General features: G+C 39.7%; 1 protein-coding gene across 8 annotated transcripts in view; it reads left to right on the top strand.

The window, feature by feature from the left end:
- Positions 1-18429, top strand: part of CTNNA3 (catenin alpha 3) — a 426948-nt gene that overhangs the window by 309239 nt on the left and 99280 nt on the right. For all 8 annotated transcript variants that reach the window (XR_014956237.1, XM_085583117.1, XM_085583119.1 and 5 more), the window contains one exon: positions 17133-17333. Coding sequence is in view for 7 of the 8 variants with exons in the window: in XM_085583117.1 (XP_085439243.1) it covers positions 17133-17333 (201 nt within the window). In the remaining variant the exon portion in view is untranslated. The remainder of the gene's footprint in view (positions 1-17132; positions 17334-18429) is intronic.

Raw genomic sequence — 18429 nt, forward strand, 5'->3', positions numbered from 1 at the left:
CTCCTTACAGGAACTGGCCTGAGGGGCCTTAAATAGGTAAAGACTTCAGATACTGCTGAGGAAGTTCTGTGATGGGATAAAGGATCATTCCAGATTACCCGAGTAGGCAAGAGAGAATAGCATTTATACTGAAGAGCTGGGACCAATCAGTGACTCCTGACAAGGAGGACAAGAGCCATAGTTCACTTTCCTATGGTACGTTTGTTTTGGGCTGATGGGAAGACTTTCAGAGCAGATCCAAGGAAACCTTGCACATTTTTCCCACCAAATGGAGTAGAGAAGATTGCATTCCAAATGTGGAGCGTGCAGGGAATTCTGAAAAGTCTGAAATCATGCAAGCTGGATGTTTTTTCCAGTCTTGTAGTCTTTCCTTTGGAATCTAAAAACTAAGTTTTTCCAAACATGGTGGGAAACAGTATGATGCAACCATGTTAGAATAAACGTTGCCTTTTAATGTAAGCCTGTGCCATCAGAAACTACTTTTAATTCAAGGAAAGCAGCAAAAGACTGGATTTCACAGTAAAGCTGTTGGAGAAAATCCTTTTTGTGGGTGCAAGCAGTCTTATGGCCATCAACAACAGCTAAGAGATGATATTTTTGACTGCTTTTATTTGATTTCAGTGAAGATTTCTCAGTTAAACATCAGCAAAAATAATCAGGAAAAAGAACCTACCTTATGTATTTTATCCACAGGCTTATTTTTGAAGACGTAATTTACTGATCACAAAGAGGGAGCAAATACTCAAGCTTCACTTCTTTCCCCAACGTTTATAGCTCCAGATCTGGAGCCCCAGCTGCTGCTGCTGCAGTTTCTAGAGCTGGAAGAGATCTTCAGTAGTTGATTAGGAAAGACTGGGTCAGGTAGACTTTATGACTATGTGGGATAGCATGTACGAAATAGCAGAATAGAGAAGCAGAATTAAAGACTAACAAGGATTAGAAGAGACCTCTGAAGATTCTCTACTAAAGCATCTTGTGCAGAACAGGACAAATTTCCAACTTCCTGCAGAAGTTCAATTTGAGACTTCTTCAGTTATATGTGGTCCAGATCTTGATTTTAATTTGGTCTTGGCTATTATTGTACAACAAATCTTAAGCAATGCAACACAACTAGTATTAATCTACTGCAATAAAATGTAAAAAATGTCTGCTTGGCAAATCCCTTCTCCTGCTTGCATCACTGAGAGAAGAATGAAGCTCATCTGAGTCACACCAATCAAGAGTAGATTCATGTAAGTGTATTTCCATAAGATATTTGGTTTTTGGAGTATGGAGACTGGAGAATGAAGCACTGACCCAGTGCTTCATTATTTCTGTGTAGTACTAAACCAGTTGAGCACTTTTAGAAAAGATCCTGACAGAAACCTCTTGGTTTGTTTGTACTAATTCTTGGCTGGATTGCACAGAAGTTAGTTTCTCTTCGGAAATGTTCTTCTCCAGCCTATGCCAGGTTTAAGGGTTATTTTTGGTGTTTGTTGCATTCTTTGGAAGAGCTACATGAGATGGACTTCTGTGTCTCAACTCTATTCCTGTGTATATTGTTGGTGTTCTTTGTAGGCTTTATATTAATGTCTGTTTGTGATTGATGGCATAAAACAGCTGCGTGGAGTTTGTGCAGTTCTTTGCTCATGTTCTCCTGGACTCGGGTGCCACTGATTGTACTGAGCAGTTGTCAGTCTTGCCATGCTTCAGCCTTAAGAGACCTGAAATTAGACAGTTGCAGGCTTTTTATATCATTGTCTCTGCATTAGTATTAATCCAGTGTTTGTTACAAACCATAACTTTTTAAAGAAAAGTAGTTGTTAAATAGGTGATTTATTTTTTTTTACCAAGTCTCATGAGCATTTCTTCCTCCATCTCCAGCTGAATACATTTCCTAAGCTTAGTCTCCCTTGTTTTTCTTTGGTACTCAGTGGACAGAGAAGCTCATTTTGGGAGAGTGTGACTGCTTGTACTGGATGGTGCAGTAATTCTTTCATAAATACAGAAAACGCTTGCTGAGATTAGACTAATATAAAATGTTATTAATTCTCCCCTTGATCTTCTGGTTTGATGTATTTCCTGTTGGTAGTGAGGTTTTTTTAAATATGTAGCAGATCTGTAGCATTATCCAATTCTGTGCAATTGAGGCAGACCTTTCCTCAATTTCTTCAAAATTACTTTGCATCAGTCATTTTTAAAAAAAATACCTCTTATGTCTGTTTAGTTCCTCTGCCTTTTCACATCCCTAAATGCAATTATATGCGAGTACTCTTCCAGGTTTTATAATGATCTCTGAATATCACACAGCCTTCCTTATCTCTGCCCTGTGGTAGTTACTCTGCTGTTGAGCTGTTCTTCATTATTCAGTGTCACATTCTGTATAAAGGTATTCTTAAGAAATAACTTTCTTGATACTTCCTGTCCTGTTAATGGCATCATATTCATTTATCCATGATTGTGTCATAGTCTACCCAGTGCTGGGCTTTTTTTTCCCCCCAGAACCTCAGGTAATCTGAAAGAATAATTTGTAGTTGCCATAGGAGGCAGGCAGGCAGGATGGAAACAGGCCAAGATATGAAGGGGGTGTTAATATCTTTTTGTTACAGTTGAAGGGAGGAGAAGGCTCTGGGGTTTCAGTATAAAACCCCTTTTCCTTGTTAGCAACAAAACCAGCAAACTTCAAGCTAAAGATACCTTAATTTAACTTAATTTCTGACAGTTTGAGAGGGGAGGGTGCAGAGCAGCAGAGGTGGTTAATTTATTCTCCTCTGTTCATTGTGTCTGCTAACCAGTGGTTCTGCTTCTTTTAGGATCTGTGATGATTCCCACTGATGACCACGCATCAGCAAACTGTGTCCAAACTAAAGTGGTAGTTATTCTGGAAAAGCCTGTCCATCCCTACTAATTCTTCTCATATTCCATTGGAAGCTTAAGATAGGCTTAAACATTTATTTAAAGACAACTGCTGAAGTTCAGGTTAGAAGTTCTGAAAGGCTGTATCTCGTGTTGTAGCATTTTGAAGTTTAGAAACCATTTTTCAAGTGATTTCTCCTCATTTTATTCTTAAATTTGCTCGGTTCTTTAGTAGTGTGCATTTCCACTGAAAATTTCTTATTTCCTTCCTCTGCCACTCCAAAATCTTCTAATTTCTTTCCTTTGAAGTTTATATTCTAAAACTTTCAGTGTCCTTCCTTCCTCTATACTGTAAAACTTTAATGCTTTGTCTGCTTATTTAGGGTAGCCACTTGGAAACAGTGTATGACATCTCTGCCTTTTTTTTTTTAATGCAATTTAATGTGTTGTCGTTTTATTCAGTGATTCAGGAATGCGTGTCAGTGCTCATAGTGCTGAACAGCTACACTAAGCCTGCATTATGGAAGGTGGTAGTCTGAGGTCACTACAGTTTGTACTTCTGCAGGCACAGCTTTATGTGCTTTATTGGTCCCTTGTTTTTTGTCAAAATACGCAGTTCTGCTCAAGTCAGATACAAAGTGTTGGGTGTAATCAGGGCTAATGAGATTAGATAATGTAATAATGCAGTAATTTTATTCTTTGTGGCTACTGAAATGCTCTTAGTCTGGACTCTGCAATTGAGATATCCAAGAGGCTCCCTAGTAGGGCTTGCTTGTAGAGGTAAGATCACCCTTTTAACTTTGTGACATTGCTACATCTTTTATTATGTTAAAAAAACACCACTTGATGAGTAGCACTTCTGTGCATGGAAAGTCTGGGTCTCAGCATGGAAGTATTAATAGCAGAAAGTTTTGGATTTTGACCAGGCTCTGTTTCACATAACTCTTGTTATGTGTTCACATGACACTTGTAGTCATTAAGATGGTAATCTAGACAGTTGAAGTCACTCAAACTGCAAAATACACTGTAAATACTTGGCCAAGGAGTAGGGGAATGATTCTGATTTCTGTATTGCTTATCTCTCTTGATATAATTCGTTTTCCATCAATAGTTTAAAGTTCTGGTTCCGTTTATTACCAGTTTTTCAGTCCATGTAGTATGTTTACAGATAAATCACAAATATTTGCAATTGCAGATTCACCCTTAGCAAATGGAAATCATGGGGAGAAAACCCAAACCAACCAGATGCTATTCAGAGACTTAAGATTAAATTTGATGTTGTCATGCTGGCCTTCTGGCACCTGCAATAGCAAAATACTGTGCCCTGCTTTTTGTAGGAGAATAAGCATAAGAATTGAAGTTTAACATAAGAGATGTGTGCACTTAATTACAGTTCCAATAGGAAGGTAAATGACACTGTGGGTTTCAATAACTTGTATATCAAGTTTGTTCAGCCTGACTGTAATGTGCTTCAGGATAAATATGAATTCGCTGAACTAAAAATGGCCAAGCTCCTTCTTTGTTGTTCTCACCTGGCTTGTAAGAAAATAGCCTTGGATTTTTCCTTTTTTTAGCAATACTAAGAGCTGGATCTGTGTGTCACTGAGTGTGTGCAGTTTGTTCTTGGTGGTGCAGCTCTTAGCCCTTGATGACCCACCTGGAAACTCTGCCAAAACCATCATAATGCTTTGCCCCTGCTGGGAAAATCCTCTGCTTTTCCCTGCTCTTTCTTTTAAACTCTTTTTCTTCCATAACATTATAATAGGTGTATTTCAACAATGTAGGGGTGTATCTTGTGGAGGAATAGGAGGTTCAGTTGTGCTGCTTACTGAAATGGATATTTTTTAATGGAAGTAAGGGCAAGAACTATTTGCAGTATCTTAGATATGTCTTTACTATCAGATACTCTTTGGGAAATCACAGCATTATTTGCTTTAATTACTGTTGAGCTACCATGCTTCTAGTGTTTTCTTAATTGACTTCAGAACTTTCTAGGCTCACCTGTAGTAACTAATTTATAGGTCAGTATTTTGTGTAGGCTTAGGGTTTTTTTTCACTACACATTTAAGTTCATTGACATTGAACTGGTTTGCTTAATTCACTGATCACTTGGTGCTGTGATACCATCTTCAGTTCTTTGTTGTCAGCTTTGACTGCCTGGAATGAGAAAAGACAAGAAAAATTCCCTCCTTCATTACTTTGGTGCTCTCCTTTTATATTGCTTTTGAAAGCATTGAATTGCACTATTTCAGAGCCAATCCCTGTGGAAATGCTCGCTTACAGAGTTGGGAAGACTGTCTTCTTGTTTCTGCCCCTTCTTTTGTCTTGTGTAAGAGGTAAGACCAATAAATCTGTCATTTATCCTGTGCCATCTCAGAGCTCTCTGGGAATAGCAGTTGAAAGCCTTTTAGAAATCCAGTGTACAGTTACCAGCTGCAGTACTTACCTCACTTTTTGCTGGTGCCTCCAGTTTGTGACACACAGCTTCCTACTCTATTGGGCTCATTCGACTCCTAATTATGCAATATTCCTGTCTCTCCTATTCTTTTATACAGTAGTTAATACCAGTTTACCAGCAGAAAAACTACATACAGCTTTCTGATTGCCCTGATTCCTTACAGCTGCCTCACAAGTTACCACCACAGTCATCCGTTTTTCTTACTCTGTTATAAAGATAAATAGAACTTAAAATGCTGCATGTCACAATGGATAGTTGGAGTAATTTTCAGTTTTCTTCAGAGGAATGCCTTCTTCCTGGAGATTTGTTGATGTCATGGTATCCATTTTGTTTTAATTTAAAATCTTGCATTGTCTCCTGCCTCCCTTCCAAATACATATTCCATGTTCTTGCCTCAGAAGTAGCTTACAGTCCTGATACAGTGGTTTAAATGTAGATAGCTCTTGCAACACTCCAGGCCTAGACCCAAGAGCAAACATTACAGTGTGTTGCACTTGTTTGGCCATGGGTGTGTTCTTGGGGGCTGCTTGGTTAGGTAGGTCATGTCCTATCACTGGATCTGACCCTGCATCACAAGCTGATTTTGGGAACCATTCTGACAAGCCTTGTCCCATGAAAACCTGCTATTCAAAAGTAGTATTTTATAAATCAAGATTTTCTGTGCTTGTTAGTGAGGTTACGGGAACATTTTAGTGGTCAACTTCTGGAGAGCTGTAGAGGGGTAAGAGTGAATGGGATGCATGAAGTCACTGAGCAAGTAGGCAGGACCAAGGAGCTGGGTAGTGCAGTTCAACAGTGGGCTTGGAATTTTGATGACTTGAGGATTTCATTCAGAAACTGAAATTTCATATTGAATTCCTGCTCTGTTCTTACCACATTTCAGTAAGTTGTTGCTGAGACTGTGTTAGCTGTGAGATTCATTTCTCATCACGAGCTTTGCAAACTACTGGTACCTTTCTCAAATGTTTTGAAGGCTGATGCATTTAGAATTCACTTTGTATGGGATTTGGATGAGTTGAGATTTGGCAGCCTTTGAAGCATGGTCTAGGATGCATGGGTTTGATGCAGATTTGGATTAATTTTTTGTGTGTTTTATTTCCCAACAGGCTGCTTGCTATATGGCTTTCCAGCTGCAGCTGTGGCAATAGCTTTTAATGGTTTTGTGTAGCTTTGCAGGAATTGATTTGCTTGCTTTTTGTGATGAGGCCTACTGGAAACATACACAAGTGTTCCAGGAACTGGTATGAAAATAAGCACAACCAAATGGTAAGGGAAGATTTTGGTCAATGGTATTAAGAGTTTAAGGTGGCAGTGCTACTGCAGTGCAGAATGTGGGACTCTGTTTCATGGATAAGATACAAAATCTTTATCTGGGAGAGCAGGATCCAGTTGTGTTGTAGTTCTGAAACTGGAGTGTGCTTTTATTACTGGGAGCAGCGTGTTAAATCTGTCCTTTCAAAATGAAACATGAGAAAACAGACTTGCACATGTGCACAAGATGAGCAAAAGCTAAGTCCCCTCTTGTGAACTGTTATCAAGCAATAGTATACAAATGAGGTTTTCTTGAAAATCCAAAGGCAGCCTATCTTTGAAATCTCCAGCAGCCGGATAGGGCGTGCTTATTTGCTGCAAACCTGGGAATCCTTAGCACCTGGGGAGAAAAAAGCCAAGTGTGAAATCAAAGAGAGTGCTAATTGAGTATGTGGGGTGCACCAAATCTGACTCATGTCCTGACTTCTGTTGTCCATAAGTTTAGCAGATAGCTTAGATTTGGTCCCAGAAATTTGATGGATGGTAGTGTAATGAAACTTAAAACACACCTCCCAGACTTATGTCCTCCAAAACCCAAACAAGTTGAAAACAAACCAGCAGCACCTGTTTTCCACCACGAGCAAAAATGTTATCAGCTTAGACTTCAGTGGGAAAACTGATCTAATGAAGAGGCAGCTTTTCTTTGCAATTGAGAGACTTTCCAACATCAAACAACACAGTTTGCAGAGTGACCACCAGGAAAACTGACAAGTTTGTCACAGCTTTGCTACCATTTTTGTATGGGAGACTTGGGGTTTTCTACCCCAGTTGTCTCTTTTCAATGAAATGTTTTCTATCTGTTAACACTTGTCCCTCTGTGCACTGGTTGTTGTATCAAAAAGTATTTGCAGGTGTTTATCACTTGCTTAGTACAGCAGGTACAAAGCTGTAGCAAGAGAATATTATCATAAAGTCAGAATTTTCACCTGAGCAATTATCTAAGAGTGGCAGATGGCTGTTATCTTTAAACAGTATTTTATAGACTGATGAAATAGCCACCATTTAACATAACAGTCTGCTTTGTTGCACACACTGTGAAACAGGTAATGCAGAGCTCTCCAATTTTACACCCCTGATCTTGCAGAAGGAATTAGATTATATATGATCACGTTTGTTAATTCTCTCCTCTCTTCACCCAAGGAAATGAAATCTTTTGAAGGTAACAAATTGTCCAAACCTTCCAGCTGATGCAAAGACAGACATTCTCTAGTAATTGCAAATTTCTTCTTATGCTGTTTGGTCCAAACTGGGAAGATTGCCAGCTCTTCATGCTGTAGCATGTGCTCTGAAATTATGAACTAGGTTATCAGCTATGTATTGATTTGTATGATAGGTGCTATGAACTATTTCCCTGTAATCTGGCTAGTTATTTCTCTGCTGCAAAGATTTTTCCTTTCCAATGAGGTACGTCTCAGTGTAATTCCTGGCATAAACTAATTCTTTCAGATAATCTTAATTCTTTCAGATAATCATTTACTCAGAGATCATTGCTTTTGCCATTTTAGACTTAAAGATTTGTGATTTATCAAAGCCTTTCTGAGTTTTTAAGAGATATTTTCATGAAGTTAGGCAATATTTTAGCTAGATTTGGATTATGAATGCAGAACTTAAAAAGCAAAATAAATTTTCCATTTCCCAGCCACAGAAGGGCAGAAACCAAATTTATTTATGCCCTGTTTAGGGCCAGCTCATATTTCACCTAGGGCAATAAAAGTGCAGACTTCAGTTCTTTCTCTTTTGGCAAAGCAAATGGTATAGAAAATTGAATCTCAACTTTCATAGCACTGAGAATACTTTTTTTTTTTTTTTTTTTTTTTTTTTTTGTAGCTTCCATCTGCTTTAATTAATTGGGTGTTTAAGTAACTCTGCATTGAAACCAGGCAGGCAGGTGAGGCACAAAAGACCAAGCCAGGGCTTATGGAGCATTTTATTTTCTGTAGGACACAGTTGTCTGCTTACATGCTGAAGGAGAGTGCTCTCATGTAGCTCAGAATTCTCCTGCAGACAGTTCCAGCAGGCTGCTGCAAAACTAATGGCAATGAAGAAACAAAGGAGCAAATTGCCAGGAAAAGTCTCTCCTGTTCTGTAGTTCATCTCATGGAAAAAAAAAAAGCCTCCCAGAATTTTTACCTGAGGTTTTATAAAAGTGACAGAAAGGGAAACTGTCTCCTGTATTTTTTGAGAGGGAATGTTCTGAGGAGGATAATGAATGCTCTGGCTGTGCAGTGTGGTGGAAATGAAGGGAACAGGCCCAGACTGAGTATAAAGAAAATGTTATCCTGTGTATTTTTTGAGCTGACTGGCACATACTAAAGGAAAATGTGACAGGATTTTGTAAGGCAAATAATTCTCCATTATCCAGTAGCTAAAATGAAGAGTGAAAGGTAATTATTACATCTAAGATAACAAGCTCAAAAGAAAAGTCTTAAGGCCAGCCAGTGGCAAATGTTCTGAACAATTGTATGTCAGGGTCTGTAAAAAGCCTTGCTGATGTGGAAGAGGCGTGTTCCAGTCATTTGGGGAGTCTGGTGTGCCCCATCTCTCTTTGGCTGGCAGTTCTTGCTGTTCTTCCCTCTCTATCACAGAATCCTAAAACCATTGTGGTTGGAAGGGATATGCAGGTCTAGTCCGTCCTGCTGCTCACAGCTGGGTCTGTATTGTATTCAGACCAAGAGCAGCCTCTCTGAGTTCTTTATTCTGGTGAATCCCATTATCCTTGTAGTGATTCCCCATCTCTCACACCCCAGTCCTCAGCAGCTTCATTTTGTTACTGCTCATTCGCCAGCCTCCTGCTGAAGAAATGAAAAACCAGAGACAATTAACCTGTTAATGCAGAATTAAGGTTACGTGGCAATGTTTTTCTAGTATTCTGCATTCACTAAAACTTAAATACCTAAAAAGCATTGTAAGAGGAGAAGGATGTGTGCTGATTACCTCATAGCTTCTTGGATCTGTCTGGAAGCACTTTAAATAAAATATTTACACCTAATGCAGTCTTAGCTACTTTTTGAAGCAATCTAGTAAAGCTGGGTGTATAAAGCAGGTTAATTGAAGTAGGACTTGCTATGGAAGATGAAATGGGGACTATTTGTCAGTTTTGGAGCAGATTTTGATTGTAGAATCATTGAGTGCTCTGGACTGGAATGGGCCTTGAAACCCATCTAGTTCCAGACTCCTGCCTTGGCCAGGGAATGCATCAGCTAGACCCAGTGGCACATGTAGCATGAGAATTCTAACATAAATAACTGCACATTGACCTATCAGTCTCCCTGCTGTAGTTGAGACAGAGAAAGGTTCCTTAGTCTGATATTCCTAGAAGAAGGTTTGCTGCCTCATGTTGGCCCAGTGGTGTTCTGGTCATTGTTGTCAGGGGTTAATGTGGTCAAATCAAGGTTGAAAGGGTTTATTCCATTGTACTTCAAGAAGCTGAAGTTGATGAATTTGTTAAGGTAAATTACTCTCTTGGAAGCAATTCATTGATTTTGGTTATAGCTACTTTGGTGGAAAGAATGCTCTTCTAGGAGAGAGTTATTACTAAGATCATGATTTTGTGGGTTATCAACATTACAATTACATAGATTCGTAGCTGAGACATGGCTAGTCTGAGTAAAATTTGCCATGTTTATTCTGGAATTTAGTAGCAGTTGGAAAGGAGCAGGAGGGCATATTGCAAACACAGTTTGTGGTTAGAATGATTTCTAGGGATTAAAACAAGAATATTTTATTTACTCTCCATTGTCTCTTTTCCTGTCCATTTCCAATTCCTTGTTTTTCCCTTCTGGTCCTACAGAGCCAGCAGCATATTACAGAGTATTAATACATAAAAATTTTTATATTGCCTCTGTACCTGGTGGAGGGGAAATATGAACCATCTCTTGTAAGTTTAGAATAAAAACTGAGCTAAGGTTCTTAGGTAATTGTAGTCAGAGAAGAGAAATGGGCACCTCTGAGTCCCAGGCCCTTGCAGACCTTTACATGTGTATGTGGAAGATGAGGTGAATTGTCCTAAAATCAGTAATTTCTTCAGCTGACACAAGGAGGGTGTGTTTAAAAGGACTGGGCCAAATGAAGGGGCTGGGGCCAAGCTCTGTGAGTGTGTTTCTGGGAAGTGTTTTCCTTGGGCTTGCAGCCCAGGGGACAGCTGAAGTCGGGACTTGGAGAAGTGACCCCTGCCCAGCTGGATAGGTTGAATTTTTGCTTTTTCTGGCTTCCCTTTATCTCTGTCCTATCCCAGTGTTCATGCTTCTGGTCTGCTTCTTGTCTGCCTGTGCTCTGTCCAGATCCTTGCCTGGATCCAGGTTGGCCTGTGTGCTTCCACAGGGAACTTCCCTGTTGGCAGAGCTCTCTGAGCTTGGCTTGTGTGAAGCTTTAGGAGAGGAGAGACACTGAAACATTCTGAGAGCCTAAGCTGGTGCTTCCTTCATTTCCCCAAGGTCCTAGAATACATCTGGATGCTGAATGGGGAAGCTGACAATCCAGAAACCTGTCTGGAGACTGAATTTTGTGCCCACGAAATGGAGGGCAAGGATTTGAAGCAGAAGCAATTAGCATCTCAAATCAAATCTTATGTGTTCATGTTAAAAGAAATGAGGGAAAGAAATCAAACTCTGGAAGGGATTACTATTACTGTAAGATTCTCACTTATGCAGGGAGAGAAATTTTCTGTAATGTGAAACCTTTATCAGCTAGTTAAACTGATAATTTTGGGTTGCCAACTCTGTAATTAGTAGATACTTATTTAAGACATATTTTTATACTTTATTTCTGTTTTGGTGGTGATGTGGCAGAGAATTTTGGATGGGTTTGGTCTTACTGTGTGGGTTGGGTTGTTTTTATTTATGGGGTTTTTCTGTGGGTTTTTTTGTGCTTTTTTTTTATTTTAGCTTTCATGAGTTTAGATACTGACATTTTAGATTCATTCATGCATATGTGAATGAAAATGAGCCTTAAGGAGAAGCTGCCAACTCAATCAATGCTTTGTTTGTCCTAAGGTAAAATTTGGAAGAAATACACACTTTGGTTAGTATTTTCTGAAAACAGAAGTAAAGCCAATGTTTCAGACTGCAAGTTGAAGATTCTAAAAACATGAAGTCTTTTGTCTCTTCTCGCTGAAAAATAATCTGGAGGGACTTGCACAGATAATGATAGATCCTGAAGGACATTGCCTAGGGGAGTACCTTTATGCTATTCCCTCTTTTCTCTCCTCAGTCATCTTCCATCCTTTTTCTTCTGTTGGCTTTTGGCTTGCAGCCTCCAGCTCACTGTTATAGACAGACACCATATTTCTGTCTTATGTCCTGTGGTGTACTGGATACTTTTAGGTTTTACCTTTTTTTTCCAAGGTAGCCTACTGTTTCATGGACCACTCTGGCAAAATTTTGGAGACCTATTCCTTCAGGAAAATCTGTCCCATTAACATGAGGCATGCCTGTTCCCTTGGGAGCCTTCTCATGTAAGTGCTTGACCTTTCTTGGCATCACAATTCCCCTTTCAGAGGGAGGTTATAGTTAAATAGTGCTGAAAAAGTCTGCACAAAGGGAATAATAAATTCATTTTCTCTGGCACCTAGAAACAACAGCATTTGCACTTGTCTGCATCAGTTGATTTCTGGTCCTCACAGTTGATTTGTTCGAATGTTTCCCTATGCTCGTAATGGAGGAACTATTTTTTTCCCTTATATCAAGTCCCAGGTTTCCTTTACTTTCCTGCTGAGCAATTGCCTGTTGGTGCCTTTGTCCAGCTTGTTGGGGTTGGTCTGGGTGTCAGCCTGTCCTCTGGAGTATGAGCCAGCTGGGCTGTCCACTCCATGTCACCTCCAGAGCTGCTCAGGATGTGCTGAGTCTGGCCTTAAATGGTCCCAGCCTCCCCGTGCCCCTTCCTAAGGAGCAGCCATCAGCTTTGTCCCACTGCCTGCTGCTCAGTGAGCCTGCAGGGCTGCTCACCTGCCCAGGTACTGCCACCCCCAATTCCCTCTCGGGGGCCTGGGGACATTGGCACAAGTGCCCTTCCAGTCAGGGGTAACCAGAGCACTGCCCCATCCCCAGAGCCAGCCCTTCCTCGCTGAAAGCAGTGAGTTTGTCCATGCTTGATTGGCCCCAGCAGCACATCAGTACTGTTTGTCCCTAATAATCTTCTTGTCCTTCTGGTGCCTGGAAATTTTTCCTTGAGGTCTTGCACCGTAATTTTTACAGGCACTGAGGTGAAGCCTTAGCCTGTAGCTTTCTGGAGCTCCTTGCTTTTTAAGCCAGAAAATAGACACTTCATGCTTCTTATGTTATGGCTCTGTGTGTCTAAAACAGGAAAGTTTTGGAAGCATGAATGCATTTGGCTAAAACCCAGATAATTAAAAACCCTGCCTGTCAGTACCACCCTTGTCTGAGACAGAATGACAGAGCTGTCAGATGGATTATCAACAAACAATATTAGAAATTACCATTTAGTTTCTTAGATTTGGCAGATGAGGAATGTTTAGCTAATACAATTAGGGAAGAAAGGATATGTGTTTTCCTTGTTCTAAGTAATTATTTTTCTGTACTTTTCTATTAATTTAAAAATTCTTCTCTTGAAATTGCCAGAAACTTTGGACATTAAGTGATTACCAGTGATTTTATTTCTGAATAGTGACTAAGACAGTGTCTTGCTTGTAGAATATAGGTATTTTATTAAAAGAGCTCCAAGTGCCAAGAAAATCTGTTTCATAAGATGGAAATTTAGCCTTGAGTGTTGTCTGAACTTCAGTATGTAGCAAAAAGGTGGGAATTTGATTAACTTGTTGGTTTTTTTTTGTTTTGTTTTTTTTTTTCCTGTCTGAATACAAGAAAGGTGGTAACAGGGAGTTGTATACTGGGACTTGCACTTTCCACTTAATTGCTTTAGGTTCTCTTAACTTTGGCACTAAAACTTGCTAAATCTTTGTATGGATTGCCATTCTTCTTACCATTTATTTGATGTCACATATCTTTCTGGAGTTCATCAAAGCATTTTTAGTCTGTGGGAGTGTGTCTTTTGCTGTACTAGGTAGTGCCTTTATTGGAAAGCTTGGAATCCTTTTCTGATGAGCACTCTAAGGTACCATGCTGGGGGAATAGGAGTTATCTGAAAGGAAGCTGCTTTTTTGTACAAAGCTTCTATGCTTCCCATTTTATCATGTCAACAGATGGGAAAAGATAGAAATAATTTTTTAGCTACACTATCACTGCATAGATTCCTAATTTTATGGTTTAGGTCTTGCAGAAAAGGAATGTTGTATTTTCTGTCTTCAGGAGACCAAATTGAGTTTTATAATCCTTCTTCATGTACTAAATTTTTAAAATTTTTGGTAAGTATTTTTCTTTTCTTTTTTCATAATGACTCCATTTATTTCACAATTTTAATTTTTTTTAGCTGAGCAGAGAAACTTGAATTCAAGTGGTTCAACTGAGGTCATATCAGTGCCAAATGGAGTGGAAGGGCATCACCTGTCTTTTTCTTGGATGACATGCAGAGGAAGAGCTATTGATTTTGTCCCAGAGACAGTCTGAGTCATGGCTTTGTCAGACAGCTTTATTAGCCATTGGTTAGCTCAACTGAGATATAATTTTTGGCCATTTTTGACTAACACCAAAATCCCAGAGGGAAATCAGAAGGTGCAGTTCACTGCCCGTGACAATTGCTGTTGCAACTATGGCAATCTGACAATTTCCTTAAACATCTATCAATCCACTGTTACAATTAACTCTTCTGTTAGACATTGACTCATGACAAAGAGATGGTCCATCATCCTTATCTTCCTTTTCTGCTTTGGGTAAAGTAAGATACTTGGCTGAAAATCAAAAGTTGACCTAATGCATTTGTTATGGAAGGAGGAAATATCTGTAAGAAAGATAGAGGCTGAAACAATCTTAGCTGGAATGTGATCAGCAGTGTTCCTTTTCTATTAGATCTCCTAAGGCTAATGTATAATCTTACTTGTGCCTTGGGAAAATGAAGTTAAGCAAAGTTTTATTGATTGTGAAGTAGCTCATGTGGGAAGAGCTTCAGAGCATTGTGAGAGACCGAGGTTATTCAGCACGTGGAGCTGGGCAGTGCCTGTGCTGGGGACACACTCACTTGTGATGTCTGTGTGTGCAGATTGCTGCCAAGGGCTTGGGCGTGTGTGATATGCAGATGGATGGCATCAGACAGGTTCCCTGTGCCCCCTGACGTGTGGCCATGGACAGATGGGGCAAGAAAACCTTGCATTGCTTTTCTAGTACAAGGTGGATAGACAATGCAAAATTAATAAAATCTATATCCCTCTTTGTTGTCTTTAAACACAGTATCTGAGAGCATACATCACAGTCTAATTTATATCCAATTCTAAAATGGCTTAAAAGTCGTCTTGTCATGCATACAGGTCTAATTCCATTTCTGCTGAGCATCTGCTGTCAAGTTTGCTGTTCCATAAAAGTGGTGTTTGTGACATCCCTTAGAAAGGTTGGGAAACAGGGAGCTTTCCACTATGTGTTCCAATCATACAATATGTCCATGAGACCATGGGCAGGTTTTTTTTTTTTTTTTTTTTTTTATTGACCTTGAGATTCATATTGTATGAAATAAACAGGTAACTGTTATCTTCCATTATGGAGGTTTTGCTTGGTAGGTCCTAGAAAAGCCTTGCCTTTCTGTTAAGGATTAAGTCCTTAAATTGCTGTCTTTGCTGGACAGCAAAAAGCAGTGTATTCTTCACAGCAAGGCTCTTAAAGTGGTGGTTGTACTATCCATTCTGTCATTGTCTCTGCTAACACTTAGACAGTATTAAAACAAATACAATGGTGGCCTGTACTGCTTCATTTTGGCTGTAGCTATGGCTTTTTTAGTTGTTTCTCCTGTGTTCTGTGCATGTCAGACCTCTCTCTCCATCGTTGTGCACATAGACTGTTTGTTTGGAAGCCTCCCCCTCCTCTGCCAAGTTCATACACAGGAAGAGAAGCCTGGAAAAGGAAAGGTGTGACATAACTTGTGCAGCACGGGTTGGAGCCTGGAACATCTTTGTGCACCTGCTCATTTGGCCCCTTCTTTCCAGCTGAACGTGTTGTGTTTGACACTGGAGGAGCTGAGGGAGCTGCCAGTGCTCTGAATGTCCTCTTTGCATAGAGCTGGCAGTCTGTGGGTGCAGCTACCAAATCTGCACATGCTGAACACACAGTGCTGACGAAGTCAGCATTGCTAAACTCTTCTTTTTCTGCGCTCTGTGGAGGTGGTGACATGGATCTGAAAAGGATAAGGATGTTTTTTGTTTACAGAGGCATTCTGTGATGCAGCCATTTCATAAACTGAACTAGAATTCATAGGTTTCTGCATAGGCAAAATCCCAAGGTAGTCATGCCATACCCAGTTAGTAGTTTAGGCTTACCTAGTGGTGTGTATTATCTGTCCAAGTTACTGTGATTGTCTAATTTATTGGATAACATAAAACATAACTTAATACTCATGTACAGAATGGCAGTCATGTGAATTAACGAGAAACCTGTAAGCTCTGAATTAATTCAAGGCTTAGTGCAAGGAAAGTTTCACTGATACTTCTGAACATGGATCAGATCTATTACCTTCACAAAATGTGCTTCTAATGTTCTTGTCGTACACTCTCTTGTGAGACAAAGCAGATTGCAGATCTGTGTAGGAAAGGAAATTCAATACCAGCACTAATGGGGAAGTTTTTAGGAGGTATTTAAGCTTTAGAGCAGTAAACATATCATTTAAAGACATATTTTATGATACTAACTTTGTACCATAAGTTTAATTTTATATTTGCATTACTTTACCTGAAAAAAACTGAATATGTCCTTCAATATTGGTTGTATAGATGGAAATATTAATGTACCACATAACTCTTCTCTCTGTAGTTCCTGACATTATTGTCTTCTAGCTTGATTTGAATTCTTACTCATGCTTGTTATGCTTTGGTTTAGGACCAGTCTTTAGTGTCAGTATTTTTTCCTTTGTCCTTCCTGCTGATGTTTTTTTCCCCATTTCTACATATTTGAGTATCAAGGAATGGTGTGGTAAGTACAAATTGCCAGTGGAAAAAATTATATCTAGAAAGATAGAAAGGTGATAATGTACTTCAGAGTTTGATTTAGCATGAGCATCCTAAGGCATCGATGTAAAAGAAGTTAGTTTAGTTGTTGGGCAATTGTCATTGGAGACTCGTCTCATTATGGAAAATGTTTTCACAGTGGCTTAAGGTTTCAACAATAAAGTAGCATTAATAATAGTAAATAAAATAATAAAATAAAATAAAAAGTAGCTTTAATAATTTTTTTCTTTATTTTGAAAATATTTACTTTGTATGTAAGATTTGTGGTTTTCATATTTTTGTAGCACTTTCTGACTCAGTATTTTACTGTTGCTCTTGCTTATAGGAGAGTGTTACGGTGGCTTTGAATTCTAGGAATCGGTAAATGGTTAGAGAACTTTCAGGCAGTTCATTTTGCCACGGTAAGCTTTGCAGCCAGCTGGGCTGTGTGAGCGGTGTGTGGGTGCTAAAGCAGTGCCCTTGTTCTTGCAGAGAGCCACATCCTGGAGGACGTGAACCGCTGCATCGTGGCGCTGCGGGAGCAGGACGCCGAGGGCCTGGACCGCGCCGCGGGCGCCCTTCGCGGCCGCGCCGCCAGGGTCGCGCACGTGGTGGCGGGGGAGATGGACAACTACGAGCCAGGAGCCTACACCCAGGGCGTCATGGGGCATGTGCAGCATCTCTCCGGGGCTGGTAAGGCCGAGTGGAGCTCTTGTTGTGGGTCGCCTTTTCTCGGTACGCTGCGTTGAACACAAATCCTGTGGGTCACTGGTGAAACACAAGGGTGGCGCACCAGCGATTCCCTTCAGCAAGCTGTTGAGTTAGGACGAGACCGTGCTGTTCAAAACTAATTTTTAACATTTTATTTGAATTATGTGATCTATGTAAGGTTTCTTGAGTTATGGAAGACTGCTACTGGGGTCCTTAATGCACGTGACTTTGTTTGGAGACTTGTAACTAATGATGTAGCATCTTCCCACTTTATTGCACTGGCCTCACCATGCCTGATCTAAGCAGATGAAAGGCAAAATCAGAGAAGCAGGTGCATTATTTGCGTGTTCTTCCACTTTAAAGACTCTTAAGCAGTAATCAGATGTCCCAAAAGTCTTCAGTTTTGCAAAAAAAATTTGAAACTTTCTAAAATGTTTAACAGTCTCCTTTACGTTTCCATAAAGAGGACACCCTATATTGGAAAATGCCTGTACTGGCCACAGGGGTAACTGCACTATTCTCTAAATAGCTCTGTGTTTTCTATAAATGAATCTCTGGCTTTTCATAATTTGTACTTAATTTTAAAAAATAAACTATATGAAGCTCACAGTACTTCCATGTTTTAAATGGTTGCATGTCTCATAGCTGGGCAGTTAAACTGCTCCTAAGAGATTTTCTGGCAAGTCTGTACATACCTGTAATATAGGATTTGGCTTCCTGAACTCAGAGTTATAATTCCCTGCTCTGTCAATCTAAACAAATGTCTAGTACCTTACATTTAACTGACATTTTACCACAAGAAAAGACAGGAATTTTGTTTGAGCTCTTTCTTGGTAAGTTCAAATATGTCCAGGGTAGAACTGTCTTCATGTGAACAGGAGTAAAGTGACATTGCAGTGAAGTGGCAAAAGAGAACAATGGGAAGAGTTTGAAATAGGCTTGCCTGTTTTTATCTCGTTTTCTGATATTTTGATGGGAAAATGGAAAAATTTTCACTGTTGCACTCCTTTCTTAATGATTTCTGGAAGTACTGTGATGAATACTGAGAGGGAAGCAGCATAGAAAAGCATAGTTTATA

The sequence above is a fragment of the Lonchura striata genome, chromosome 6, assembly GCF_050655825.1.
Source record: "Lonchura striata isolate lonStrDom1 chromosome 6, ASM5065582v1, whole genome shotgun sequence".
In the NCBI taxonomy this organism is placed as follows: domain Eukaryota; kingdom Metazoa; phylum Chordata; class Aves; order Passeriformes; family Estrildidae; genus Lonchura; species Lonchura striata.